At 50.9% G+C, this 27659-nt stretch overlaps 2 protein-coding genes across 2 annotated transcripts in view; both read left to right on the plus strand.

The window, feature by feature from the left end:
• LOC115485198 (uncharacterized) overlaps nucleotides 1-27659 on the plus strand; it is a 2106330-nt gene that overhangs the window by 1873422 nt on the left and 205249 nt on the right.
• LOC103825352 (serine/threonine-protein kinase pim-1-like) lies at nucleotides 21362-24135 on the plus strand. Its single transcript, XM_009100625.4, is given in 6 exon segments — nucleotides 21362-22317; nucleotides 22410-22460; nucleotides 22647-23016; nucleotides 23247-23423; nucleotides 23710-23828; nucleotides 23830-24135. Coding segments are annotated over 6 exon segments (1470 nt in total). The 5' UTR covers nucleotides 21362-21777; the 3' UTR covers nucleotides 24043-24135.

The following is a 27659-nucleotide window of genomic DNA, read 5'->3' on the forward strand; positions in this document are numbered from 1 at the left end:
AAAACTCTGCATCCTTCTGCCCTAAGTTCTTTTGAGCCAACATGCACAATGCAGCACGGATCTAGGTGCAATGGAAACACATCACAGACTGTAAGCAGAGACACACAAACCAGACACAACATCTCATCAGGAGCACAGAGTCCACAGAGTGCCACAGGCTTCAAAGCAGCTCCATCCACATTCCAATAGTTTCAGAGGAATATTTACCATCCTCACCTTGGCAATTGCACACAGTGAGGTGGAACACATCAGTGCCACAACCTTCCACTGCTGCAACTGCAACCTATGTCAGGAAGCCCTGCTTGAAGCATGAAAGTCAAAGGAGTGCTCCAAGACAGAGGAAGAGCTGACATGCCAGTGAGCAGGCAGTTCAGTTCCTACAGGCCATGGCAGGAGAATAAAAACCATGTGCAATATGCAGCAAGGAGGGCTAAGGAGCTGTTGCCTAACACTCATGGCCAGGAATTGCAGCTGTTTCTCACTTCCTGGCTTCTGAAGGACTCAGCTCTGAAGGACTCTGAAGGACTTGGTCTCTGAGACCAGGAGACCAAAAGGAGGAGCCTTGTGAAAACAAGTTGCAGAAACACTGATGTTAATGAGCAGAAAACTTGAGAATGAGAGGGCTGTGAAATACAGCCACAAAGGTCACCAGGAAAAGTCCAACTCTCCCATTTTCTTTTGCAGCCTTGCTTACACCCAACATTAGAATCTTTGCTTCCCTGCCTCTGAGGATGCACTTTGCCCACGTGCACTGATGTGTAGCTTGCTCTGTCATTCAGAACTTCTCTAAAACAGCCTTTGCACATAAAGAATGCTTCTGGCATGACCTTAGCACCATCTCCAAACCACAGACGTTGCCACCACTGGAAATAGCCAAGCAATTGCTCCGTAGCTGTCCAATATATTCCCAAGGGAATCCCCATCCCCCAAGAATGGAAGATGATGATTTTCAGTGACATTTTGGGCCAAGCACTAAACAACCACTGGAAAGGAAGTCTGCTCATCCCTGTCCTTATCCCTTACCTTTCCAAAGCCATCCCTCAGGTCTTTGTCCCTCGTAAGACCAGGACTGGTGGGATGATCCATCTCCTTGGCCTGGCTCAGTGGGAGGCCTGGGAATGGAAGCAAAGGTTTGTGTAAATCTCTGGCAGACTTCAAGTCCCCAGAAACACAATGCTGGCCAACAGGCAAGACAGGTTCCAGAGTGCAGAGCTCTCCTGAGAAACAGAGACTGTGATTGAGAGCAGCAAGGTACAATGCCTAGACCCTCTCCCAAGGGATGGGCTACTGGCAGCAGACAGGACATGACTCTGTTGGCCAGCAGACTGAAACCTGCTGCATGGTGAAGGCCTCAGCCCCTGCATGCTGGAGAGCCTCTGTGTCTGATAGAGAAGGGCAGAGATGGAGATTGCTCGTGACAGAGATTCTTATCTGCCCTTATTCATGCTGATTGTAGTAAACAGCTTCTTTCCAGTTCCTAAAAAACAGTCCCAGGTTCTAATCCCTGTATGCATTGAGGTCAACATTTTCTTCTCTTTGTTGGAATATTTTAGAGGACATTCAAAGAAAATCTGAGCATTGCAGGAGTGCAGGAGGGTTACCCAAATGTGAAATGTGTTCTTGACATTAGATATTTCATTTTCCCCAAGGATTTTCATTCTAAACTGTATGAGATTGGGCCATGTTCGGGCCAGCTTGACTAAAGGCTGATTTTCGAGTTGCAATTCTATAGAACAGCTTCACAGAGGGTAAATTAAGGGGCAATGCCACTTAATTTAAGCAATGTCTTAAATCAGGATTTTTTGCCCCTGCAGAATGGTCAGCATAATAATAAAAAAGGAGACTTAGATAGTGGCTCTGTGAAAGGAGGGCCTTGGAAGGTAAAAGCATTTGGAATGTTGGCAGGGAAACTACAGATCCCAAGGTAACCTCCTTGGGACCATTGCTGTCAGTCAGGCCTGCAAAATGGACACACAAAATGTAACAGTGATGGTGATGCAATCTAAAGCATCTGAAGCTCCATATTTCATGGGACACATTTCTCGCAATGTCTAAATACCTGCACAGGGAAACATGCTCCTGCTACCAGCCCCTTGAAGCAGGCCAGGAGAAAACCCTGACCCGCTTCCAAAGAGCTACCACAGGAACAGCCTGGCCTCTGGGCTGCCCTGGGACAGCAGGGAGCCCAGAGCCCTGTGCTCTCCAGGAATGGCTCAGCTGCACATGCACCCTCCTGCTCCTCTCCCTGCCCCACAGCTGAGCAGCCCTACAGCCCCACGGGGCACTGGCAGCAGCACAGCTCATTGCAGGGGGCACATGCAGGGCACAGCTGTTCCCTGGAAATGAGCACAGCCTCTCTGGGCTGCCACAAGACCCTTCCTCCTGCCAGAGAGCAGCCCAGCTCCCACCTTACCTCTGTGTGAGCCTGAGCCATGCTCCTGGTGCTCCTGGGCCAAGGCCCCCTGAGCTGGCCAGGAGCCCAGACCTCCATTCCCAAGGCCAGAGTCCGGCACATGAGTCTCCAAACCAAACAGGTCAGCCAGTTCCCTTGGGAACAGAGGCATCCCAGGTCCTATCTTGCACCAAGAGCTCTTTCCCTTCTTCCTCTGGGTTTTTGCTGTAGGCTCAGAAGAAGCTGGCATCCAGGCACAAGAGAAGAAGTGATTTAATGGAACTCACACCTTTACAATCAACCCATCTAATGGGTGAGGAATTCAAAGTGTATTTTAGTTACTGAAAAGATTGCTTGGTTTTTTATTTTTCATGAAATGAGCATCCATTTAACTTCTCCAAATAAGATGGAGCTGGCAAGCCACGGGAGAAGGGTTCTACTACTTCTTGTGGTGCCCGTTGCCTCCCCACTACTACAGGATCCCTTCCCTTCCAAACAGTTGGGAATTCACAGTACTCTCCAGAATCTGACACTGTCAAGGAAATAATTGTTTTCAAAAGTAGTTTTCAAGGCCTTTGTTTCTGTAGTTCCCACTCAAATCTAGGTCGGATTTTGCATTTCTGGGATTTTTATATTACTCTTTACAGCAAAAGAAGTGCTGGGACACAAACAATGGCACCACATTTTAGATGCAAAAGAAGCTTTGCTTTCTCCATTAGATGTGCCCAGTATTCTGTGAGCCTGTATTTGTAGGGAACCAAGTGCTCATCCCAAAGTTCCACTTTTGCTTTACTTACCTCTTCCAGGGGTTTATTTCCTGCTTTCTTTTCAGCAGAGACACCCAACCCCTAAAAAATACAATCTATCCCAATACATTTCTGATCTTTGCTAATACTGACAATTCAAAATATCCCTAAAGGAAATAGCAGAGTGTAAGTAATTTTGAAATACTCTCCAACATGGCAGTTAGAATTAGCAGAACTAGCTCTTTACATGGCTGCACAGAGAATAAAATCAGATGGTAGCCAAGCAGGATGAGTGTCTTAAACCTGCATTCCTTCACCCTGTAGAATGCTGGAGTCAGTAATAAAGGTGAGACAGGGAAGGTTTAATGAGATAGGTAATTTCTAGTCCAGAACTGATCCAGCAAAAATGTCACCTCACTTACTGAGCAGTACTACTTCCTAGCTGCATTAAGCATTCCAGATGCATATCAGCAAGTAAGGAGTCACTCCAAAGGGGCCATACCCAGGATTTGGCAGAACTAACCCTGATCCCCAAAGGGACTAAGGGATCTGATCCCTTGTTCTGCATCAGCAGAATTCTTTCTCCATGTCTCATCTCTCCTATCATTACATGCCCAGAGATGGCAAAGGAACAACAACAGTGTCATTGAGGCTTTCAGCTGGAAAGCAATGGCTGACCCAGATGCACCAGACACAGCATTTTGTCTGGCACAATTCCACTTGTCAGGGATCAGGCAAGGCAGGGACAGGGACAAGGCAGAAGGCATCTCCTCCCCCAGCCTCAGCCTGCAACACTGCACAGCCAGAGAGAGCCAGGGCAGAGATTTGTCATGGTGAACCTGCCATAGGTGGCTTTGGGCTTGTGCTGTCACAGGATGACAAACTCACACCCTGCCTAGGCTGCATCCATTTGGAAGGCTCCTTCTCCTTCACTGGAAAATTCAAAAGTACTTTCTATCATAGGAGGTTTCCATATTTCTGCCTGTGCAAAACCAGGCAATGGCCATCAATCTCCTTCAGATCTCAAAGGGTTCAGTTCACAAACAGCCCTAAGGAAAGGTTTTCTCCTTCAAAAGCAGGAGGAAAGAGTGGGAACATCTCTCATTTCTTGCTAAATGCCTTCATTTTTTGTTCTCATTTTGATACTAAAAAGACTACAGGGAGATAAAAAGAATGTGCAGGATGGAGAGAAAGGGATCCTCTTCCAGCACTGCATTTTAGGGGCCCCAAGTACCACTCAACACTTCACACTGGAGGAATTTTCAGTGCACCACCGGAGAACACTCCCAGTGACTGGGCTCTGGGAAAGTCCACAGAGCCAATCAAGAAATATAAATGAATTTAAAGAAATCTTAAAAATAATGGGTTTTAACCAAGCTTTCCAAATATCACCTCTGAGTCAAGAACACAATGGTCATTCTAGGACAGACGTGCCCTCTACCTACCTGCATCTTCATAATTCTCTTGGCTTCTGCTGCTGGATCCTGACCTGGAGAAAATGGAGGACAAAAGAACATGTGAGGAGATAGAAAGAGAAGGGGGAAATGGGTGTACCACGAAAGGAGGCAAACCTTCTTAGCATGGTCACTCTGATGAAGGAGGAAATGCAACACGCAGACCCAACAGGGTGCAAAGCTGATTGATTGTCCTTAAGCTTTCACTTGCTGGAGTCACACAGAGCTGGCCAAGCTCTGGCTTAAACACAGCAGTCATTCTTCAACTTGCATCAGAACTGCCCAGTTCTGCTGCCTCTCCTTTTGGAGCCAAGTGGCTCCTACAGCCTCTCTGTAGCAGCAAGAGCTGCTGAGCTGAGGAATGAGTCTGTATGGAGGGCAGCTACTTTTGTACAGCTGACAAACCTTGACTTTGCCTGCTCATGCCTTACCCTGGTGACAGCCTCATGCTACTTGTGGTCAGAGCACTGCTGTCTCCTTAGAATATTACACCTCCTTGATTTTTTAAGAAGATGGATTTGATAAAAAGCCCTTGGGTATGACATAGTCCTACATCATTAAATGGGCAAAATGGTGAATACACAGGGGTTTTCCTAAATACAGTTGGCAGTTGACTGTGCAAAATAACCCCACGAGATGGGAGGAGTGAGGTGAACAGCACGCTGGAGTAAGAGACTCTTTGGCTTACCTCATCTCCTGAGACTCCTGGAAATCCACCTGGGGAGAGCTTGTGAGGGACCCTGCAGCACTGCCCACAGGGGGAGTGCCTGCGTTGCGTATGGGGGGGATCAAAGGCAGCCCCAATGAGCCCTTCTTCTTATCCACACCAGTAGAATGCAGTAAGGAAGCCTGGAAAGAGCAAAACACAGTAATCACATCAAGCATGCAGCCTTGCCTCCACTCATGCCTAAAGATATTTAGATATGCCCTCAAATGGGACCTGGCAGGAAAAGCCAAACTGATGGTGCAGATGGCCCAGGATGGTAAATGAAAGTGGAGGAGGTGAGGGAGAGACTTTGTCCCAGATTTGCCACCTCTCCCATCATGCTCACTTTTCTCTAAGTGTGGCTGCATTCCCTGCTTGCATCCATGTGTTGGACATCAAGATGTTCTGGGGTGCCACTGCCTCCACTGGCCTTTTGGATGGCATGGGAGTGGCTTTGGATCACTGTTCTCTCCCTGCCCATAAGGTACCTCACACCCAGTGCTGATCTCCAGCCATGTCCCCACACAGCCATTCTGCAGGATGACAAAACCTGCTTTTCTCAGGCCCCTCATTTCTTCTGCTGCCCTTCCCTCCTACACTTCCCCAGCAGCCTTTGAGCCCAGAGGCTGCTGAGCTCTCAGGATGCTGGCTGCTCTCCAACTCCCACACTTTCATCATCTCAGGCTCCCTGGCATTTAGGAAGTTCAGCAGAGCTCCCTGCCCTGCTGCTCTCTGCAAGCTCTCTGCCTGCCCAAGTTCCTCCAGGGCCCCCATGCCACGGCCAGGAATGGGGCTGGAGGCAGCAGGGGCAGATGCACACTCTTCCTTACTATCCCATCATTTCTGGCCCAGCTACAGAGCCAAACCAGAAACTATACAATCTTCAGTGAGAGGGTCAGTTCCTGTCTGGGAAAAGGCCTCAGAGCTCTGCCGACAGGACATAAACTGAACATTTTCCACACTGGGCATAGCTTGGTCTCCTTACCTGACATCCTTTTCCCTCTGAACTCAGCTCCTGTTGTTTTCTACTCTCCTCATCCCAGCCAGTGCCATTTTTCCCACTCTCCTGCTCTCCGCTGCATGTCGGACTTGGCTTGGTAGAAGGAGAGCTCTTTGGGATGGGAGGCAACGGCTTGGAGGGAAGGAGCATAGAGGGACTTTCCAGGGAACACCTCTTGGCAAGAGGGCAGCCAGTCAGGCCTGCAAAGTGGAGACACAAAGTGTAACAGAGGCCACAATGCAAACCTAAAGCATCTGAAGCTCCGTATTTAATGGGACACATTTCTGGCAACCTTCTAAACAGCTGCACAGGGAAACATGCTCCTGCTGGCAGACACTTGAGGCAGGCCAGGGCAAAACCCTGACCCACTTCCACAGAGCTACCACAGGAACAGCCTGGCCTCTGGGCTGCCCTGGGACAGCAGGAAGCCCAGAGCCCTGTGCTCTCCAGGAATGGCTCAGCTGCACATGCACCCTCCTGCTTCTCTCCCTGCCCCACAGCTCAGCAGCCCTACAGCCCCACGGGGCACTGGCAGCAGCACAGCTCATTGCAGGGGGCACATGCAGGGCACAGCTGTTCCCTGGAAATGAGCACAGCCTCTCTGGGTTGCCACAAGACCCTTCCTCCTGTCAGAGAGCAGCCCAGCTCCCACCTCACCTCTGTGTGAGTTTGAGCCGTGCTCACAAGGGAAGAAGTGATTAGGTGAACTCCCACCCTTAGAGTCAATCCATTCGAGCATTGATGAGGCATCCAAGGGCTTTTTGAACTATTCAGAAGATCACTCTGGTATTATTTTTCATGAAACTAGTATCACTAGGATTCCTCTGAACTCTGTGGAGCTAGCAAGCCAAGAGAGAAAGCTTCTACTACTTTGCTAAGGTGTTACTCATTGCCCATCCACTTCTTTGAAACCCCTTTCCTTCCAAACAGTTGGTAACTCGCAGTGGTCTGCAGAATTTAACAATTGCACCTAGGAAGTAATTGCTTTCCAAAGCTGGTTTTCATAGCATTTCTTTCTGAAAAACCCACACAGTTCTGGGTTGGGTTTACTCAGTTCCAAACTCATTCCATTTCTCTTCACAAGAAAAGAAGTGCTGGCACTTGAACAATGGCACTCCATATCAGAAGTAAAAGAAGCTTTGCACTTTACATTACAAATCCCCAGTATTCAAGGACCCAAATCTGCAGGGAATAAATTAACTTTCAAACATTCCAGTTTTGCTCAGCTTCATTGCTCTATGGCTTTAGTCCCTGCTGTCTTTCCTGCAGAGTCCATGACCCAACATAAACATGACCTGGTTCAAAACATTTCTGGTCATGGCAGGTCATAACAATTCAAAAAATTAAAATTTTAGTTGAAATTACAAGGGTAGATCATAAAAAGAAGACCATTCTCCAATATGTATTTTTTTATCCCTGTAGAATGGCCAGATAAATTTTAAAACTGCAATAGGTAAGGTTTAATGAATTAGGTCATTTCTAGATCAGAATTAATCCAGAGAAAAGGTCACCAAACTTCCTGAGCAATACTATTCCCTAGCAGCACATCAGCAATTAAGGAGTCAATCCAAAGGGGCCATACCCAGGATTTGGCAGAACAAACCCCGAGCAAAGGGACCAGGGGATCTTTTTCTGTTTTCTGCATCATCAGAACTGTTTTTCAAGTCTCATCTCTCCTATCATTACATGCCCAGAGATGGCAAAGGAACAACAACAGTGTCATTGAGGCTTTCAACTTGAAAGCATTGGCTGACCCAGATGCACCAGACACAGCGTTTTGTCTGGCACAATTCCACTTGTCAGGGATCAGGCAAGGCAGGGACAGGGACAAGGCAGAAGGCATCTCCTCCCCCAGCCTCAGCCTGCAACACTGCCACAGCCAGAGGGAGCCAGGGAAGAGATTTGTCATCCTGAACCTGCCATAGGTGGCTTTGGGCTTGTGCTGTCACAGGATGACAAACTCACACCCTGCCTAGGCTGCATCCATTTGGAAGGCTCCTTCTCCCTCACTGGAACATTTCTCAGGACATTCTGTCAGAGGAGGTTTCCCTATTTCTGCCAATACAAAACCAGGCAATGTCCATCAATCTCCTTCACATCTCAAAGGGTTCAGCTCAGAAACTGCCCCAAGGAAAGGTTTTCTGCTTCAAAGGAAGGAGGATGGAGTAGGAACATTTCTCATTTCATGAGAAATGCCTCCTTTTTCCCTACTAATTGTGACACTAGAGTGGCTGCAAGGAGATAAAAGGCATGTGCAGAATGGAGAGGAATGTTTCCTTGCCCTGCACAGCATTTCCAGGGCCCCAAGGCACCATTCCAGCTCCTGCCACCCAACACTTCACACTGGAGGAATTTTCCATGCACCACCAGAGCACATTCCCAGGGACTGGTCTCTGGGAAAATCCACTGAGCCCGTCAAAGATTTGAAATGGATTTAAAGAAATTTTAAAAATAATGGGTTTCCAAGCTTTCCAAATGTCACTTCTGAGTCAAGACTACAATGGTCATTTAGGATAGACATGTCCTCTACCTACCTGCATGTTCAGAGTTCTTCTCTTGGCTTCTGCTTCTAGATCCTGGCCTGGAGAAAATGGAGGACAAAAGAACATGTGAGGAGGTAGAAGGAGAATGGGTGGACGATGAAAGGAGGCAAATCTTCTTAGCATGGTCACTCTGATAAAGGAGGAAATGCAACATATAAGCCCAAAAAGATGCAGAGCTGATTCATTGTCCCTAATCTTTCAGTTGCTGGAGACAGAGAGAGCTGGCCAAGATCTGTGTGAAACAATAGCCAAGTCCAGCATATCCAACAATAACAAGTCCAGATCCATCTTGAGGTGCTTTGAAGCCCTGCCTCCTCTTCCCCAACACCAGCACAAATTCTTCAACTTGCATCAGAACTCCCCATTCTTCAACAGAGCCCTACCAAGGTTTTTCAATTGGAATGATACTTCTAGATCTCCTTCTTTATTGTTATGACTCAGATAAGCTTGACAGCTACATTTTCTCACGCATATCCAAGCCAATATCTTTCCATCGGCTACAGTCCTGTAACTCTGCTCTACCACCTTGCCCTCTTTGATCTTAAACCCAGATCAAAATATTAAACACTGATCAGATTATACATTTATACCCCAAAACATATCTGGGATCTCATTTCACAGTGGAGGCCCAGGCACAGTCAAGTGACACCTATTCTATGTTTATAGAAGCAGCACCTGAATGTGCAGACACCTCTCCAGGAGCCAATATTTGCCCATACATCATCTCGTGGCTCCAGAAGCTGACAGTCAGGGATCACAGCATGCAAAGGTCTGCAGGATCCAGACCCATGCAATTCAGTTCCCAAATGACACCACAAAACATTACAGAGGGAATCAATAGCCAAGTCAAACAGAGGACCCATCTTGAGGTGCTTTGAAGCCCTGCCTCCCCTTCCCCACCACCACCTCTGCTCTTGGGACATTGGTGTTGCCTTTGACATTGTGCTGGATCATCAGAGATGGCCAAAAGGGTGAAGACACAGAGGTTTGCCTAAATACATGGGACACCTGACTGGGCAAAATAACCACATGAGATGGGAAGAGAGAGGTGAACACTGCACACTGCAGCAGCAGACACCTTGGCTTACCTCATCTCCTGGGACTCCTGGAATTCCAGCTGCGGAGAGCTTTGCAGAGACCCCGCAGCACTGCCAAGAGGGGGACTCACTGCCCTGCGTATGGGGGGGATCAGAGGTGGTCCCAATGACCCCTTCTTCATATCCCCACCTCTGGGATAGAGCAAGGAAGTCTGGAAAGAGAAGAACACAGTGCTCAGATCAAGCATCCAGCCTTGCCCCCATTCATGCTTCAAGACATTTAGATGGGATTTGGCAGGAAAAGACAAGGCAAACTGTTGGAGCAGCTTGGCCCAGGATAGGAAAAGTTGACCTAGTAAAGGGAAGTGGTGAGGGACAGCCCATGTCCCACATTTGCCACCTCTGCCCTTGTGCTCAGTTTTCTCCAAGAGTGGCTACATTCCCAGCTGGCATCCCCATGTTTGACATCAAGATGTTCTGGGGTGCCACTGCCTCCACTGGCCTTTTGGATGGCATGGGAGTGGCTTTAGATCACTGTTCTCTCCCTGCCCCTATGGTACCTCACAGCCAGTGCTGATCTCCAGCCATGTCCCCACACAGCCATTCTGCAGGATGTCAAAACCTGCTTTTCTCAGGCCCCTCATTTCTTCTGCTGCTGCCCTTCCCTTCTACACTTTCAAAAGCCGCCTTTGAGCCCAGAGGCTGCTGAGCTCTCAGGATGCTGGCTGCTCTCCAACTCCCACACTCCATCATCTCAGGCTCCCTGGCATTTAGGAAGTTCAGCAGAGCTCCCTGCCCTGCTGCTCTCTGCAAGCTCTCTGCCTGCCCAAGTTCCTGCAGGGCCCCCATGCCATGGCCAGGAATGGGGCTGGAGGCAGCAGGGGCAGATGCACACCCATCCTTACTATCCCATAATTTCTGGCCCAGCTAAAGAGCCAAATCAGCGCCTCTTCAAACTTCACTGAGAGGGTCAGTTCCTGTCTGGGATACACTGGACCCTTTCCCAGCAATGCTGAAATCAACTACCAGAACTTTTGATTGGACATTCTGTCTACCAAAGCTGTTGTTCATCTGCCTCCTCCTGCACCCCATGGGAAACCCAAAACAACTGCAGGTCCTGGCCCTGCTACAAAGGCAATCGTGGGCCTGGGCTCTGGGATGCTCTCCCCATGGCCACCTCCCTTCCCTTCCCTCTGGACAAAGCCATGCCAGGGCTGCCCAGAAGCTGATGATGTCTAGAAATAGCATCAGGGACAACTGTACAGAGGGCATGGCTGTACAACTCAAAAGCGGAGTCAACCTGGAACTGACTTTGCCTGTTCCAGCAAACACCTTTTTCCATCCAAACCAGACACAGCTGACAGAAACCACCACCAAGACACAGAGATGGTTCACAGATACCCACCAATAGTTTACTAAATCTAGAAGGACAGCTTGTCCAGAGTGGACAACTTTAGCTTCTCTGACTGCTTGTTGGTGTTTTCTCAGCCATAAACAGAGGAGGAACCACGACAGAGATCAGAAGCCATTCAAAGACCTCTCCTGTTAGTGATGCATGCTGAGGATGTGAAGTCTGTGTTGCACACCCAATACAGAGACAGCCTGAAGCGCAGTGTCCAGCTGAGCTCTTCCTTGGCTCAGCTGCTTCCCTGGGCTCACAGCACAGGAAAAGGTCTCCAAGCTCTGCCTACAGCAAATAAACTGAAAATCTACTGCACAGGTGTTAGTTTGGTCTGCTTACCTTAGAACTTTTTCCTTCTGAACTCTGCTCCAGGTTTTTTCTACTGTCATTACCATAGCCAGTGCCAGTTTCCTTGTTCTCTTCTTCCACACTATCCATTATCTTATTATAAGAAGAAGGAGAGCTCTTCCGGATGGGCAGCAATGGCTGTGAGGGAAGGACCCAAGAGCGACACGGCCGAAAAGACTTGGAGAAAATGAACCTGGTCACACCTGCAAAGTGGAGGAAGTTTCCATGCACCACCAGAGCACATTCCCAGGGACTGGGCCCTTGGAGAGTGTACTGAGCCCATTAAGGAACTGAAATGAATTTTAAGAAATTTTTAAAGAAATGTCTTTTAACCAAGCTTTCCAAATATCACCCCTGAGTCAACATTCCAATGGTCATTTTAGGAATGATATACCCTGTACCTACCTGTGTGTTCCAAGGTCTTCTCTTGGCTTCTGCGTCTGGATCCTGACCTGGAGAAAATGGAGGACAAAAGAACATGTGAGGCGATAGAAAGAGAAAGGAGGGAATGGGTGTACCATGAAAAGAGGCAAACCTTCTTAGCATGGTCACTCTGATGAAGGAGGAAATGCAACACGCAGACCCAACAGGGTGCAAAGCTGATTGATTGTCCTTAAGCTTTCACTTGCTGGAGTCACACAGAGCTGGCCAAGCTCTGGCTTAAACACAGCAGTCATTCTTCAACTTGCATCAGAACTGCCCAGTTCTGCTGCCTCTCCTTTTGGAGCCAAGTGGCTCCTACAGCCTCTCTGTAGCAGCAAGAGCTGCTGAGCTGAGGAATGAGTCTGTATGGAGGGCAGCTACTTTTGTACAGCTGACAAACCTTGACTTTGCCAGCTCTTGCCTTACACTGGGGACAGCCTCATGCTACTTGTGGTCAGAGCACTGCTGTCTCCTGAGAATGATATTACACCTCCTGGCTCTTTCAAGAACAAAAAGGCTTTTTCCAACTCAGCTGCTAGGGAAGGATACTCAGATTGCACTTTCAAAGCCCTACCAAGTTTTTCAATTGGAATGATACTTCTGTGACTCACTCTTTATGGTTATCACTCAGATAAGCTCCACAGCTACATTTTCTCTTGCATATCCAAGCCAATATTTTTCCCTCAGGTACAGTTCTATGCCTCTTCTTTACCACCTTGCCCTCTTTGATCTAAAGCCCAGATCTAAACATTAAACATCGACTCGATTATACATTGATATCCCAAAACTTATCAGGGATCTCATTTCACAGTGGAGGCCCAGGCACAGAGAAATTACACCTGTGTTTACAGAAGCAGCACCTGAATTTTCAGACACCTCTTCAGTAGCCAATATTTGCCCATGCATATTCTCCTGGCTGCAGAATTTAACAGGCAAAGACCACAGCATTCAAAGTTCTGCAGGATCCAGACCCATGCAGCACAGTTCCCAAATGACCCCACAAAAATCACAGAGGGATTCAATAGCCAAGTCCAGCAGAGGACCCTTCTGGGGGTGCTTTGAAGCCCTGCCTCCTCTTCCCCACCACCACCTCTGCTCTTGGGCCATTGCTGTTGGGTTTGACATTGGATGGGCCAAACGGTGAATACACAGAGGCGTGCCTGAATATATGGGAGAACTGTGGAAAACCAACACACAAGATGGGAGGAGTGAAGTGAACAGCACACTGCAGCAGCAGACACCTTCGCTTACCTCATCTCCCAGGACTCCTGGAAATCCACCTGGGGAGAGCTTTGGACAGACCCCGCAGCACTGCCAACAGGGAGACTTCCTCCCTTGGGTATTGGGGGGATCAAAGGCAGTCCAAATGACCCCTTCTTCATTTCCCCACTAGTGGTATATGGCAAGGATGCCTGGAAGGAGAAGAAAAAGCATCCAGCTTTGCCCCCATTCCTACCTCAAGACATTTAGCTACGCCCTCAACTGGGACCTGGCAGGAAAAGACAAGGAAAGCTGATGCTGCTGCTTGGCCCAGGATGAGGAATGCAAAGGGAACTGGTGAGGGAGAGACCATGTCCCACATTTGACACCTCTCCCCTCAAGCTCACTCCTCTGCAAGTGTGGCTGCATTCCCAGCTGGCATCCCCGTGTTTGACATCAAGATGCTCTGGGGTGCCACTGCCTCCACTGGCCTTTTGGATGGCATGGGAGTGGCTTTAGATCACTGTTCTCTCCCTGCCCCTAAGCACCTCACAGCCAGTGCTGATCTCCAGCCATGTCCCCACACAGCCATTCTGCAGGATGTCAAAACCTGCTTTTCTCAGGCCCCTCATTTCTTCTCCTGCTGCCCTTCCCTCCTACACTTCCCCAGCAGCCTTTGAGCCCAGAGGCTGCTGAGCTCTCAGGATGCTGGCTGCTCTCCAGCTCCCACACTCCATCATCTCAGGCTCCCTGGCATTTAGGAAGTTCAGCAGAGCTCCCTGCCCTGCTGCTCTCTGCAAGCTCTCTGCCTGCCCAAGTTCCTCCAGGGCCCCCATGCCATGGCCTGGAATGGGGCTGGAGGCAGCAGGGGCAGATGCACACCCTTCCTTACTATTCCATAATTTTTGGCCCAGCTTAAGAGCCAAATCAGAAACTATACAATCTTCAGTGAGAGGGTCAGTTCCTGTCTGGGAAACGGTCTCAGAGCTCTGCCAACAGAACAGAAACTGAACATTTACCACACTGGACTTTCCTTGATCTTCTTACCTTACATCCTTTTTCCTCTGAACTCAGCTCCTGTTGTTTTCTTCTCTGTTCATCGAAGCCACTGCCATGTTTCCCACTCTCCAGCTCTCCACTGCACATCTTACTGGGCTTTGCAGAAGGAGAGCTCTTTGGGATGGAAGGCAACGGCTTGGAGGGAAGGAGCATAGAAGGACTTGCCAGGGAAAACCTCTTGGCAAGAGGGTAGCCAGTCAGGCCTGCAAAATTGACACAGAAAACATATCAGAGCCTTCAATGCAATCCAAAGGCATCCCAGGCTCTGTATTTCATGGGACAGATTCCTTGGAAACTTCTAAACAGCTGCACAGGGAAACATGCTCCTGCTGGCAGACACTTGAAGCAGGCCTGGGAAAAACCCTGACCCACTTCCACAGAGCTACCACAGGAACAGCCTGGCCTCTGGGCTGCCCTGGGACAGCAGGGAGCCCAGAGCCCTGTGCTCTCCAGGAATGGCTCAGCTGCACATGCACCCTCCTGCTCCTCTCCCTGCCCCACAGCTCAGCAGCCCTACAGCCCCACGGGGCACTGGCAGCAGCACAGCTCATTGCAGGGGGCACATGCAGGGCACAGCTGTTCCCTGGCAATGAGCACAGCCTCTCTGGGCTGCCACAAGACCCTTCCTCCCAACAGAGATTGGCCCAGCTCCCACCTCACCTCTGTGTGAGGCTGAGCCATGCTCACAAGTGAAGAATTGAGTTATGTAAACTCCCACATTTATCATCACCACATCTAATAAGTGTGGCATGCAAGGTTTTTTTTAATTTTTGACACAATTTCTTTGTTTTTTTTTTTTTCCTGGAACTAGCCTGCATTTAATTCTTCTGAACAATATTAAGTTAGCAAGTCTGAAGGGAAAGATGGAAGGCTCCAAAGATAAGAAGGAGAAAAAGAATTCCTTCTTGAGGCTGGCCTTCTGCGAATCCACATAAAGACCCACACAGCTGTGACTGTTAGTTCTGAAAACCACAAAGACCTCTCAGCCACCAGGCAGGCCCTATAGGTGCTTCTATAGCACTGTAATACCATCCTCATTGTTGGACCCAATCGGCAAGCAGAGGAAGAATGGGAAATTTATCTGTAGTGAGACCAGACATTGATGGCAAAGAAAGCAACAGGACTTGCATCTCATGACCATGTCCAATTTGGGGTCATCTGTGGCCGCAGTCCCTGTCCTGGCTGACAGTATGAGTGATTTGGCCACTGTCAAAAAGGAGAAAGCAGCATAAACTAATGGGACAATGCTGCAATGCCATGGGTGTCCTTGCAGGATCATCTGTACCTGTCAGCCACCTACTCTGACACAGAGCCAGCACTGACCACCATGGACCAGTTTTCCCTGAAATCTGGTGTGATTTTTTCCCATTTGTCTCTGGACTTTTAGCTCTTTCCTACTCTCACCTTTTCCTTCAGTCATCTTTCCTTTTCCGGTAAAATCCATGTTTGACCCCGTGCTTCTGCCTGGCAGAAGTGTCTGGGTGTGAATTTGGGAACCCGCTCAGAGCAGACAGCGACGGGAGCTCAGTGCCAGCCTTTGGACAAGGTCGGGTGACTCCAATCGCCAGCGGTCGGCGCAGACAGGCAGAGCCAGACGCGTCTGCTGCCGCTGTGGCCGTGTCAACCACAACCTTCACCACCCCAGCGTGGGGCTGCCCCTTTGTGACACGCTCGCCCGTGGTTCTCTCGTTTCCATGGCTGCAAAACCCCACCCAACTCCATCCCTTTCCCCTCCCTTCCCAAGGGCAGCCAGCCAGCCAGGCCAGGCCTGAGCCTTTCATGGTGTCTAGGAAGGAGACCCTTTCCAAAGCTACTTTTCAAGGCCTATATTTCTGTAATTGTCACTGAGTTCTGGGTTGCAATTTGTTGGTGTGGGATTTTCTTTATTTCTCTTCACATCAAATAAAGTGGTGGGACACCAACAATGGCACAAGGCGGTGGAAGTAAAAGAAGCTTTGCATTCCCCAGTAGATGAGCCCAGAATTCAGCTGGCCAATAGCTGTAGAAAACAAATTGATCATCCAAACATTCCTCTTTTGTTCTGCTTCATTGTTCCAGGGCTTTATTCCCTGCTTTCTTTATTGCACAGACACCTAAATGCAACACAAACATGATCTGCCTCAAAACATTTCTATCTTGGCAGTTCCTGACAATTTAAAAATTTATTAATGGAAATAGCACAATAGGCAGGATATTCTAAAATCCTCTCCAACAGAGACTTAAAACCAGTCATGCTAGATTTGGCAGAACTTAGCCTGCGCCATGGGTCCCGTGGGTCTGATCCCTTTTTCTGCATCCGCAAATTCATTTCTTCAAGTCTCATCTCTCCTATCTATTCAAAGAGGCTTTGCACTCTGAGTTAGATGCCCCCAGTATTCAGTGGGGCAATATGTTCAGTGTATCTGTAGGGTATAAACTGGCCATGCAGAGTTCTCCTCTGTTGTTCAAGGAGTTTATTCCCACTTTCTTTCCTGCAGAGACATCCAAACCCAACATTGCGACACCTGCCTCAAAACAATTCCCATTTGGACTGTCCCTGAGAACTCAAACCTATACTCAACGCATTTCTCTGTCCCCAGGGACAGGCTCCAAGGCTGGGCTCTCACCTGCACAGAATGAAGAAGAGCTGCTGCCCTTGCCAGCGGCTCCGGGGTGTCACGATCAGCGCTTTGAATGCAGCTTTTGTTCACACTCTGCCTCTCTGAGCCCAGCAGCATTCCTGGGCATCAGCAGTGCTGCTGCAGGCCAACATCCTCCAGGCACAGCTGCAGGAAGGAGATTGCAACAAGACCTGGCTGAAGGAGTCTCCAGGCTGCTGCAGCCCTTCACCTGCTGCGGAATCATCTTGCGCTGCCGTGGGGGGAGCAAAGGGGGTGAGGGGCTCTTTGCAGATGAGGGTCTCCTCCATGTGCTGCTGCTCGCTGGGCTGATACAGCTGCTGGTGCCCTTCCCCTACAACTGGATCAGGAGCCTGCCTGGGTGTCATGAGCTGTCCTCATGGACTGGTTTCATGATGGTTCGTGGGGGATCTCAGGGTGCAATTCATCTGGACTCAAATTATACTCTTTTCTGATGGGGGAAGCGGACTAGATCTTGAAACTAAATCAAAGGCAGTCTATTGTATCTTCAGGGGAAAGAATGGTATTTAGAAAAGGGCACACACAGTCCATATTCTCAGCAGTGGGTGAGAGCCATTGTCTTCTTTGTCCACTGCCCACACCTGCAACATCCATCTTGCTTTGGTCAGCGTACCTCCCCCCAAACACCTCCCCCAGGTTGGGGTTTTAGTCCCAGTCCACAGAAAGTGTGAGAGGGACCTTCTCACACAGGGATTTCATGTCTACATTTTTTCTCTAATGAAGATGCTTCCTACACCTCAGTTTGTCTTTCACGGTGTTTACAATCGAGCAAGAGGGGTCTTCTTTGGGGGACCACCCCCAAAACTCCGGAGAAGTCCAGCCAGGCCAAGAGGTGGGGAAAAATCCCAGAGTTATTGTTGCAAAAAGGTCAGAATGTTCTTCTTTCTTCTCATTGAGCTCAGTGTAGCATGCAGTAAATACACTGGTGAAAACAATAGCTTAGCAATGTTCTCAGGTCTCGGGGGTTTCAGTGTGTAACTCTTCACCTACAGAGCCAGAGATTTTTGACAGGGGGGTCTTTTCTTCAGTGGTCTCCCAATGACGATCGTGAGGCAGGTGAGGGATATTTCAGACAGACTCTCACACTGGGAAAATAACACTGCCAGTGCCAGTGCCAGCCACCCATCCCTGCCATGGCCCTGCCCACAGGGCGTCCTGCCCACCAAACTGCTCCAGTCAGATGATGTCAGACACCATCAAAATACATTCAAACAATGCATTTTCCACATTCTGTCAAAATCATGGCCATACAGGCCACAGGCTGGAGGCAGATTGTTGTTGGCAGAAGGGGGAAGCCCCAGCAGCTGCTCTCCCCATGGCTGCATGGCCATGGATGCAGAGGCAAGGCTCTCACCATGCCCACTGCTCTGGGACCCAGTGCTTTGGACATGTTCCCCGTGAACTCAGGCTGCTGCTACAGCAGCACCATGCCTTCACACATTTGACACAAGGAGTTAGAATAGCACACAGGACTGCCCAAAGAGCTACAAAAATAGGAAAAAAAAAAAAAAAAAAAAGGGGGGTGTGGGAGGGGGCAAGTGAGTTAGAATAGTTGGCTCCTTTTTAATACAAGCATACCTGGATTTAAGAAGGGACACTGGGCTAATCCTACTGCGGACTGGTTTGTAAGCCTTGTCTCTAGCAATTCCCACCAGTCTGCAAGCATTTTTTAGTAGAACGTGGTAGAAAAGATTTTATAGCCCATTCATGAGCAAGTCTGAGCTGGAACTCAAAGTACAAGACAAATACTCCCAAATCGGCCACCCATAGGGAAAGGAAGAAGGAAAGCAGATGAAACAAGTGCCATTGTGGCTGAATTGCCTGCATTTATCCCATGGTCAAAGCTTTCTTTATAAAAGCACCTCAGTTCAAACACACTGCTTAACAGCAAGGAATTCAAGTGCTCTGAGAGCATTTCAAGCCTGATTCCTATTACTTTCAAGGAAAGGCAGATGCTGAATTCCTTAAAAACACAAATGTGGGTCTATTTGGGACTGCATCCTTCAAAAGCAGGAATGGAGGTTTAGAATTGCAGAACTGTTTCCATTGGAAAAAACCTTTAAGATCATAGAGTCATTCCCAATCACCTGAGACCACTGACACTGCCAAGGCCACCACCAAAGCATATCCTGGGAAATGTCATGGGATGGGACATCGTTCTTGTCTCCTTTGTCTCCCCAGGAGCCCCTTGGAAAGAGAAATGCCCACATGGGCTTTATCTGACACTTTCCCAGCCAGCCTTCCCTCACTCCCAGGTCTCATTTGCTCCACAGCCTTCACTAGCTCGTCCAACTCAGAGGAGCTCTCAGAGGAGAAAACGCTGCCTGGTGTGGGGCTGTCTGATCTCTGTCCCATCTTGATTCCATTTGCTCCGCTCCCTCCCCCATCAAAGAGACTGAAGGATTCCCTCAACCCCACGGTACTGCACCGGATCCTGGGCACGTTCCCTCCTCTGCTCCTTGGTGGCCCTGGGGAGGCTCCAGAGCCCTCCCTGTGTGTGGGACAGCTGCTGCAGCACCGCTGTGCCTGCATGTGAGCAGCGCCCGAGGAGCAGCTGCCCCAGTTCAGAGTCTGAAATGGAATTGTGAAAGTTGTGGAGCTGGTATGTTTATTGCAGTGCTGGATGCATGAAGAGATTACTCCCCTTAAAAGGCATGCGGGCCTCTGTGTAACTTAAAGTCCCTTTTTATCTCCCTCTCAAATACATATGCATACAATTTCACAATAGGTTCATACATATTCATTTTTACAAATTTCACCTGACATTTGATGCTAGTTCTTCTTTATCAGAAACAATTCCTAGGTCAGCTTGACTTGCCCCCTCAGCAGTCTCTGTCTCTATCTCCCTCTGTCTCCTTCCCCTTATCTCTGTCCTTCCCTGAAGCAGTTTCTCTGAGCCTAGGCTTTTCGCAACAACAGGCAGTCCGACTAAAAAGCTATGTTTTCAAACTAAAGACTTAACTTAAAGATGTACATCTCACCTAAATCAGAATGGATTTCCACCCTGGAAAATTTCTATTCTGTCTCAGAATCCTCAGCACACACAAATGACATCTGGCATTTCAGGGGCTGGCAGGAGAAGCTAAATCCATCTGCTTGCTGCCCTTTCTTGCCATGGCCACGCTGATGCAATTGGAAGAATTGCCCCTGCCCAGGAAGCTCTCAGGTAGAAGATAGGAGCAAAAGCCATGTGTTCCTGAGGTGCTAGCTGTCAGTGCCTCAGGTTTCCCTTCTAATTTCTAACGGGTTTGGAGTATTTTTACCATTTCAACACTTTCTGTGTGTCCCCGTGAGCAAGTAAGCACCACAAATCCTCTCCCTCAAAGCCTTGAGGTACTTCAAAAGCAGAACTTGTTCATGCTCTTTTCTCCTGCTGATTTTATAATCGCATGCAGATTCTGATAGCAAACCCGTGCTGTAGAGAAAAGACTGATCTTGGAATCCTAGGGCACTTTCTGGGTGGGGGTTTTAATCTGCTTTTCCACGGCCTTGGGCTGAGCAGGGTGAGGCTGAAGCCTGGGGCCCTCCAGCTGGCACCGGGGAGCCCCTAGGGCAGCGGTGAGGGGCGGCACTGAGGGGTGGCACAGGGTGCATTTCCCCTGAGCGGGCGGGCAGGCGGTGGGGAAAGGTGCCCTGGGCACAAGGGCCCCGGCTCTCTGCAGGGCAGGCAGCCCATCGCCAATTGCTGCTCCCAGAGCCGCTGCCAGGGCCGTGTCTCCTCCCCGCCGCTGACCCTGCACCTGCAGTGCTGCGTCCGCCTCTGCCAGGCTCCCCGGCACGGACGGCAAGGACGTGGACACGCTGCAGCAGGGCCCAGGAGGGACACCGAGATGGTGCGAGGGCTGCAGCTCCTCTCCTGCAAGGAATGGCTGACACAGCTCAACTTCTTCAGCCTGGGAAAAAGACGGAGCCTTGATCCAACTGTGCCCTTCCAGTACCTGAGGGCAACCTAAAAGAAAGCTGGACAGGGACTTTGTATGAGGTCAGACAAGGACAGGACAAGGGAGAATAGATCCAAATGGAGAGAGAATAGGTTTAGGTAAGGGATTCAGAAAAGAAGACTCTCCTGGAGCAGGTTGCCCAGAGAAGGTGTGCATGTCCCATCCCTGACAGTGTTCAAGGCCAGGCTGCATGGAGCTCTAGACAAGCCGGTCTGGTGCAAGGGGTCCCCAGCCACAGCAGGGGGGTTCCCAGCAGCCATGGGATCTTTGAGATCCCTTCCAAGCCAAGCCACGACACAACTCCATGACTCTGGGATACTTCCCCTCCTCATCCTCTGTCAGGAAAAGAAACTTGGTCCCAAGTTCCACACTGTAGACCATGTCTTTTGGCAGCGTGCAACTGTGTCAACAGAGGATGAAAAGAGATGACATTAGTGACATGATTTCCCTTTTCTACTAGAAAATTAAATGCTCTGCTCCTGTCCACTTGCGCAAAATTGTCAGAAGAGGCAATTCTTCCCCATTAAATGCTTCGTCTCACACAAAGAAGAAAGAAGCCACAAGCCAACACTCTTCTTTATTGCTACAATGTTTTCTTTGGTTACTTCTCTAATAGGAATGACTTTGGGGTGTGATTTGTTTGTTTCTCTCTTTCGTTCCTTGGGGCGCGCGGCGGCTCCTCCGTTGGGTTCCTGGGGGCAACGGAGGAACGGCCGCGAGCTCCGGCGGCTCCGCAGCAGCAGCAGCAGCAGCAGCAGCAGCAGCAGCAGCAGCAGCAGCAGCAGCAGCAGCAGCAGAGCTTCTCTCGATCGGTTTTCCGCTCGACGTTCCACTTGTTCCCCATCCTGTCCCGTCCCGTGCCGCCCGTGTTCCGCCTCTCCCGGCTCATGCCACGTCCCGCAAGGCGCCCCTCGGCGGGGCCGCCCCGTGCCCGCCCCTGCCCGGCCCGCCGTGGTTCCGCCTCCGCCGGGCTCTCTCCGTACTGGCTGTGGCGCCGCTGGAAGAGCCGCTCGCTCTGGTGCTGGCGGAGCAGCGCGGTCTTTTGGCTCCGCCTGGCGCGGGCTCTAGCCCAGCCGCAGGCGAGGCCCCGGCCCCGAAAGAAGCCCCTGCGGCGGTTCCGCCCGCAGCCGCCCCGCTGCTGCTCAGCTCCCGCCCTGTGGCCGACAGCGTCGCCGGCAGCTTCCCCGCTCCGAGCTCCGCCTCTCGCCAGCTCGGCCGCCGGCCCCGAGCCGCCGCAGCCCAGGGCGGCTGGGCAAGCAGCGGCGCGCCGGGCGGGCGGGTGCCCCGGGCAGAAGAGCGGGAGCGCGGTGCCGCCCGCACGGGCGGAGAAGCCTCCCCTAGAGCAGCTCTACCGGGAGGGTCCGCTGCTGGGCAGCGGCGGCTTCGGCAGCGTTTACTCCGGGACCCGGCTCGCCGACGGCGCCCCGGTAAGAGACGGGGCCAGTCGGAGGGGGGCGGTGGGCGGTGGGCGGCGGGCGACGGGCGAGGAGCTCAGCCCGCCGCTCGCCTTGGCTTGCAGGTGGCCATCAAGCGAGTGTTCCGGGACCGCATCTCAGAGTGGGCGCGGCTGGTGAGTGAGCGGGGCCAGCGGGAGGAGCCGGCGGGGCGTGCCGGGCGGGGCGAAGGCGAGGCCGGAACACTGCGAGGGGGGCGAGCGTGGAGTGAGCGGGGTGGCGAGCAGTGGCAGGGCCGGGCAGGGGGTGCCCGAGGCGCGGCGCAGCATCGGCCCCGCTGACGGCATCGTGGTGCCCCGCAGCAGAACGGCGCCCTTGTGCCCCTGGAGCTGGCGCTGCTGTGGATGGTGTCGCGGCCTGGCTCCCGCGGCGTCGTGCGGCTCCTGGACTGGTTCGAGGTGCCCGAGGGCTTCGCGCTGGTCATGGAGCGTCCGGAGTACTGTCAGGACCTCTGGTACTTCCTGGACGAGCGGCACTTCCTGATGGAGCCCGTGGCACGGAGGCTGTTCCGCCAGGTGCTGGAGGCCGTGCGGCACTGCAGCAGCTGCGGCGTCCTGCACCGTGACATCAAGGCCGAGAACATCCTCGTGGACCTGGCCACGGGCGAGGCAAAGCTCATTGACTTTGGGTGTGGCACGATCCTCCAGGACACATTCTACACCCAGATGTCAGGTGAGCCCAAAGCCAGGGCCCAGCCGGGCAGCAGAGGTTTCCCCCTTTGCTGGTAGAGGGGGAAAAGGGAGAGAAGGAAGGAGGGGGAATCCTTCCTCAGCCAGCTGCAGCCAAGTTGCTTTTTGGCAGGGCAGGGGCTGGCTGTTGTGGAACTGGAGCTGGCTGGGAGGGAGGAAAGGAGGGAGGGAGGGAGCAGGATATGCCTGATGAGCTGCGCCCGTGTCCCATAGGAACGCCGGAGTACAGCCCACCAGAGTGGATCCTCTTTGGCTGCTACCATGGCCAGCCAGCCACCATCTGGTCTCTGGGCATCCTGCTCTATGAGCTGGTCTGCGGGCACCTTCCTTTCCACACCAAGGAGGACATTGTCCGGGGCCAGCTCTGCTTCCCCGCCCGGGTGTCTCAAGGTGGGGATGCGTCTTCAAGGCATGAGGGGAAGAACGGGCTTGGGAGGGGCAGCTGGCACAGAAGCGTCCTGCTCTTGCAGCTGGTGAGGAGGTGGATCTGCTGGGCTTAGCTGGAGGAGGTGGCACCTGTGCCTCTGTGCTGGTGTCCTCTGCAAGAGAGGGTCAATGGGAAGCTCTTGGCTGCAGCTCTGAGCACACCTGGTGTGGCCTGAGCACTGTGGAATGTGGGAGAGCATGGACAGGAGCCTTGTCCCGCTGAGCGGCGGTTTCTGGTTTCTCTCCGCAGAGTGCCAGCACCTCATCAGGTGGTGTTTATGCATGGACCCCACCGACAGGCCATCCCTGGAGGACCTTTTTGAGCATTCTTGGCTGCAGGAGCCCTGCCTGGCCCAGGAGACAGCAGAGATGGATCCCTGTGCACAGTAGGATCCAGGAGCCCAGCAAGCACCAGCAGCACGAGTCCCGTGGCTCTGGAAGAAAAGCCTGGAGTGTTTCCCTGTGGCTGCAGCGTGGAGGAGAGAGCACAGCCAAGGAGATGCTTCCGCTGGTCCCCGGCGAGCTGTGGAGGGAGCAGCTCCGAGCTCCCCATCCTAATGGAGAAGTGGTGGCAGTGCAGTGAAGGTGCCACGGACTGGGACAGGGGAAACATCCCCCTGCAGGTCAATGGCATCATGATGTTGCCGCAAGCCGAAGCACAGCTGGCGTGTTCTTCTGGAGCCTGACGTGGAGCTGGTAACACCATCCTAAAACTGGCCGCTGGCGGGGCAGAGCCGATTGGCTTTGGCTGCGGGCCCTGCCTGGAGGACACGCTCTGCACCCCAATGAAATCAAGATGAGTCCCCAGCCAGGGCAGGGGTGGGGGGATGCTGGTGCTTCTAGGCAGAGCAGGGCTCGGCTTGGCCCCGTGCTGGAGGTTCCCCGCTTGGCGGCACTGGAGAATATTAATATTTCTGCTGGCCTTGAGCTGCTTTTTGGCGTGACAGGGGACTGACGTTGTAAAAGGGGAGCCGGCTGCTGGCCTTGCTGGCAGAAGCTGTCAGCCAGCCTGGCACGGGCTGAGGCAGGGGCAGCCAGCCTGACAAAAGCATCCATCCATGTGGATGGTGGGTAGCAGAGGTGGGGGGACGGGTTCGGGAGCCATGCCCCAGCTGGTCTGCTCTGCAGGCCCTTGAGGAAGGGGCACATTTACGGGTGGGAAAGGTGGGGATTTTCTCCACCTGTGGGCAGGTTTAATTGTCCCATAGAGTGGTCAGACCCTCCTCAGGCCTGTGAAACAGTGACATGGTTTGTGCTTCTTCTTGTTTCCAGGTCTTGTTTTGAATTTACTTCCATGCAATTGTTCTCTGTTTTTCCCAGGAGGATTTCACCTGGTGCCCGGACCGGACAGGGAGGCGCCTGCAGTGTCTGTGGAGCACATCCAGTGCCAGCACCCCAGGGACCACGGTCTGCAGGGACAGCCCCTTCCAGAAGGACGAGGACCTGGTGCGGGATCGGCTCCTCTCCTGGCAGCAGCTCTCCAGAGGTGGGCACCCGGCTCCACAGCTCAGCTGGCAGAAGGGCTCTGGGCAGGCGCCAGCAGGCACACGGGCATCCCGCTCTTGCACCTGCTGAGGAGTTGCTGTGCCGTGATTAAGCAGAGGAGGTGGAACGTGGCCTGCCACGCTGCCCTTCTCTAAAAACAGAGAATGGGTCGGGAGGTTTGGGCTCTGAGCTCAGCCAGCAGCGTGGCACAGGCCATGGTGGGACGAGGGACAGGAGCCTGCTGCAACTGACCGTGGCTCTCTGGTTTCTCTCCGCAGGCTGCCAGCACCTCATGCCATGGGAACGGCACCACTCGGCCTGCCAGGCTTGGGGGGCTGGAGGGCAACAAGTGTTCATTTGCTGTCAAAAATAAATTGGTTTTGTTTTTTTTTTTTTTGTCATCGTCATGATCAGAGCGTTTCTTTCAATCCTTTTCCAAACTTTTGGCCTCCTGTGATAAATGGATGTGATTTGTGCTAACAAAATTGTAATTATATCAATATTTTTGGAATATAATTGGAAAGGTATATGTGATGCATGGTATGAAGCAGAGGGTTTCTTTGTAGATGATATATGTAGGAAACAGGATACAGGAGACTGGAATTGGCCTTGATGAACAAAAGTTAGGAAGACTCCCAAGTCAGAATTGGCATCAAGACGCAGTTAGGACAACTCCCAGGACAGGATTGGCCATGACATGAATAACGTTGGGACAATTCCAGGCAGGGAGTCTAAAGTAGCGTTCCTGTCTATAAAATAATAAGGCTTAATTGGAACACAGTGCTTACTTACATAACACAGGACTTGGGGCACATGCACAGCCTGTCAGGTTATTCAGAGGACAGCGAGGAAGACTGTTGGCCTTCCTCCAAGGAGAGCCCCAGAGAGCCAGAAGCCCCCTTAGCCACAGCAGGAGCCTGCGCTGTGAGTGTGGTGATGTTGATTTCAAGAATCAGAAACAGGAGGAGATTTACAGGAAAATATTGATGAATGTGTACTAGCACACAGTACATAAGTTGTGTTTGGATCCTTTTGCCTTTTGAACGTCAGGCAGGGTGGGAAGCCCTCCCCGTACCCCGATCGAGCAGTTTTGGTTATGATTTATCCAAACCACTGCCAAATTTCTTTTTTAATTAGTGGATTCTATTTGATTGTATTGTTTTATCTCAATTAAAACTGCTGCTAAATTTTAAGTTGGTGGATTATTACATTAGACATATGGGACCTCATATATAACATCAGAAATATGACTTATTAGTTTACAAAACCAAAATGAATATTATTCTGCTAAATTAACAAGGAATAGAAAAGCATTTGAGACTTAATCACAAAGGATAAAGTAACAGATGATGATACTTGATTAAATGAATACGTTTTTATTTAATGAATTAATAGCTCAGTCTCCTATGGCTTTTGATCCTCCCCCCAGAAGGGGAGCAGTTCTTTGATCTCCTCTTCAAGAGGGGCACAGTCCTTAGGGTTTGGTCTCGGCTTTGGCAGGGGGTGTTGTTTTTTGGATGATGATGACTGCCAAAAACCCCCCTAAAATCCCCCCCAAAACCCCCAAGTCCCCTCAAATTCCACCCAAACCTCCCCCCAACCCCCTCAGGTTGAATTTTTCATTCATTTCAGGTAATTTTGGGGGGTTTTGGTACCTTATGGATACTGAAGTGGGCATAGGATTCAAACCCACTCAAAATGCTCCCTTAAAATCCCTCCAAAAACCCCCAAACCTTCTCAGGTTGGATTTGGAGGTAATTTTGGGTTAATTTCAGGTAATTTTGGGTTGATTCTGGGTGGATTTGGGGTGGTTTTGGTACCTCCTGGACACAAAATTTGGCGTAGGATTCAAACCCAGCCAAAATCCCGTCAAATCTCAAAACTCCAAAAATTTCCACCCAACTGCCTGGTTGTTAGATCGATTTTTGGTGGATTTTGGGTTAATTTGGAGGAAATTTTGGGTGGTTTTAGTACCTTATGGAGGCCCAAGCGGGTGAAGGATTCAAACCCAGCCAAAATCTGCTCAAATCCCTCAAAACTCCCCTCAAATTTCCCCCAGAGCCCCTCAGGATGGGTTCTGAGGTAATTCTGGGTGGATTTGGGGTTAATTTTGGGTCCTTTTGTGAAGCAGCAAGGGCCCTGGGTGCAGGGCTTGGAGTGGGGCTAAGCAGTGGGGCAGGAGGGGAGGAAGGAGGGAGGTGTGAAAACCCCCCTGAGGATCCCCTGATGGGGACACCCCTAAAAAGTTCTGTGCCAGGACTGAGAAAAAAACGTGACCTTTGGTTTTTTTGGTCTTTAGGTTGTTTATTTTTCTCTTACCAAAAGTTCAGCAGCGCCATCTGCACACCAGACTTAGCGTACAAAGAGAAGGCACCAAAAGTCACAGGACAAACAGGTTCAAGGTCTTTTAAAACGATTTTGCCCAATTCACTCTTAGAACACATTTTATTTCTACCTTTCTACCAGTAACTAATTCTTTGTCTGCCACTCAGCATCTGCATTGCAGCTCTTTCCAACCAATCACCCTGTGCTCCCAACACAGCAGAAAATGGAGCAGATGAAGAATGAGAAGGAGATCAGGATATGCCCAAAATCCTCCCTTCTATCCACCCTCATACTAAAACCCCAAAGCTCTCAGTTTTTCACCCTGTGATAAACTACACTACTCTCTATTTCACACTCGTAGATTCCAGTTCATCCCAAAGTCCTGGAAGC

This window comes from Serinus canaria, chromosome 25 (genome assembly GCF_022539315.1).
Source record: "Serinus canaria isolate serCan28SL12 chromosome 25, serCan2020, whole genome shotgun sequence".
In the NCBI taxonomy this organism is placed as follows: domain Eukaryota; kingdom Metazoa; phylum Chordata; class Aves; order Passeriformes; family Fringillidae; genus Serinus; species Serinus canaria.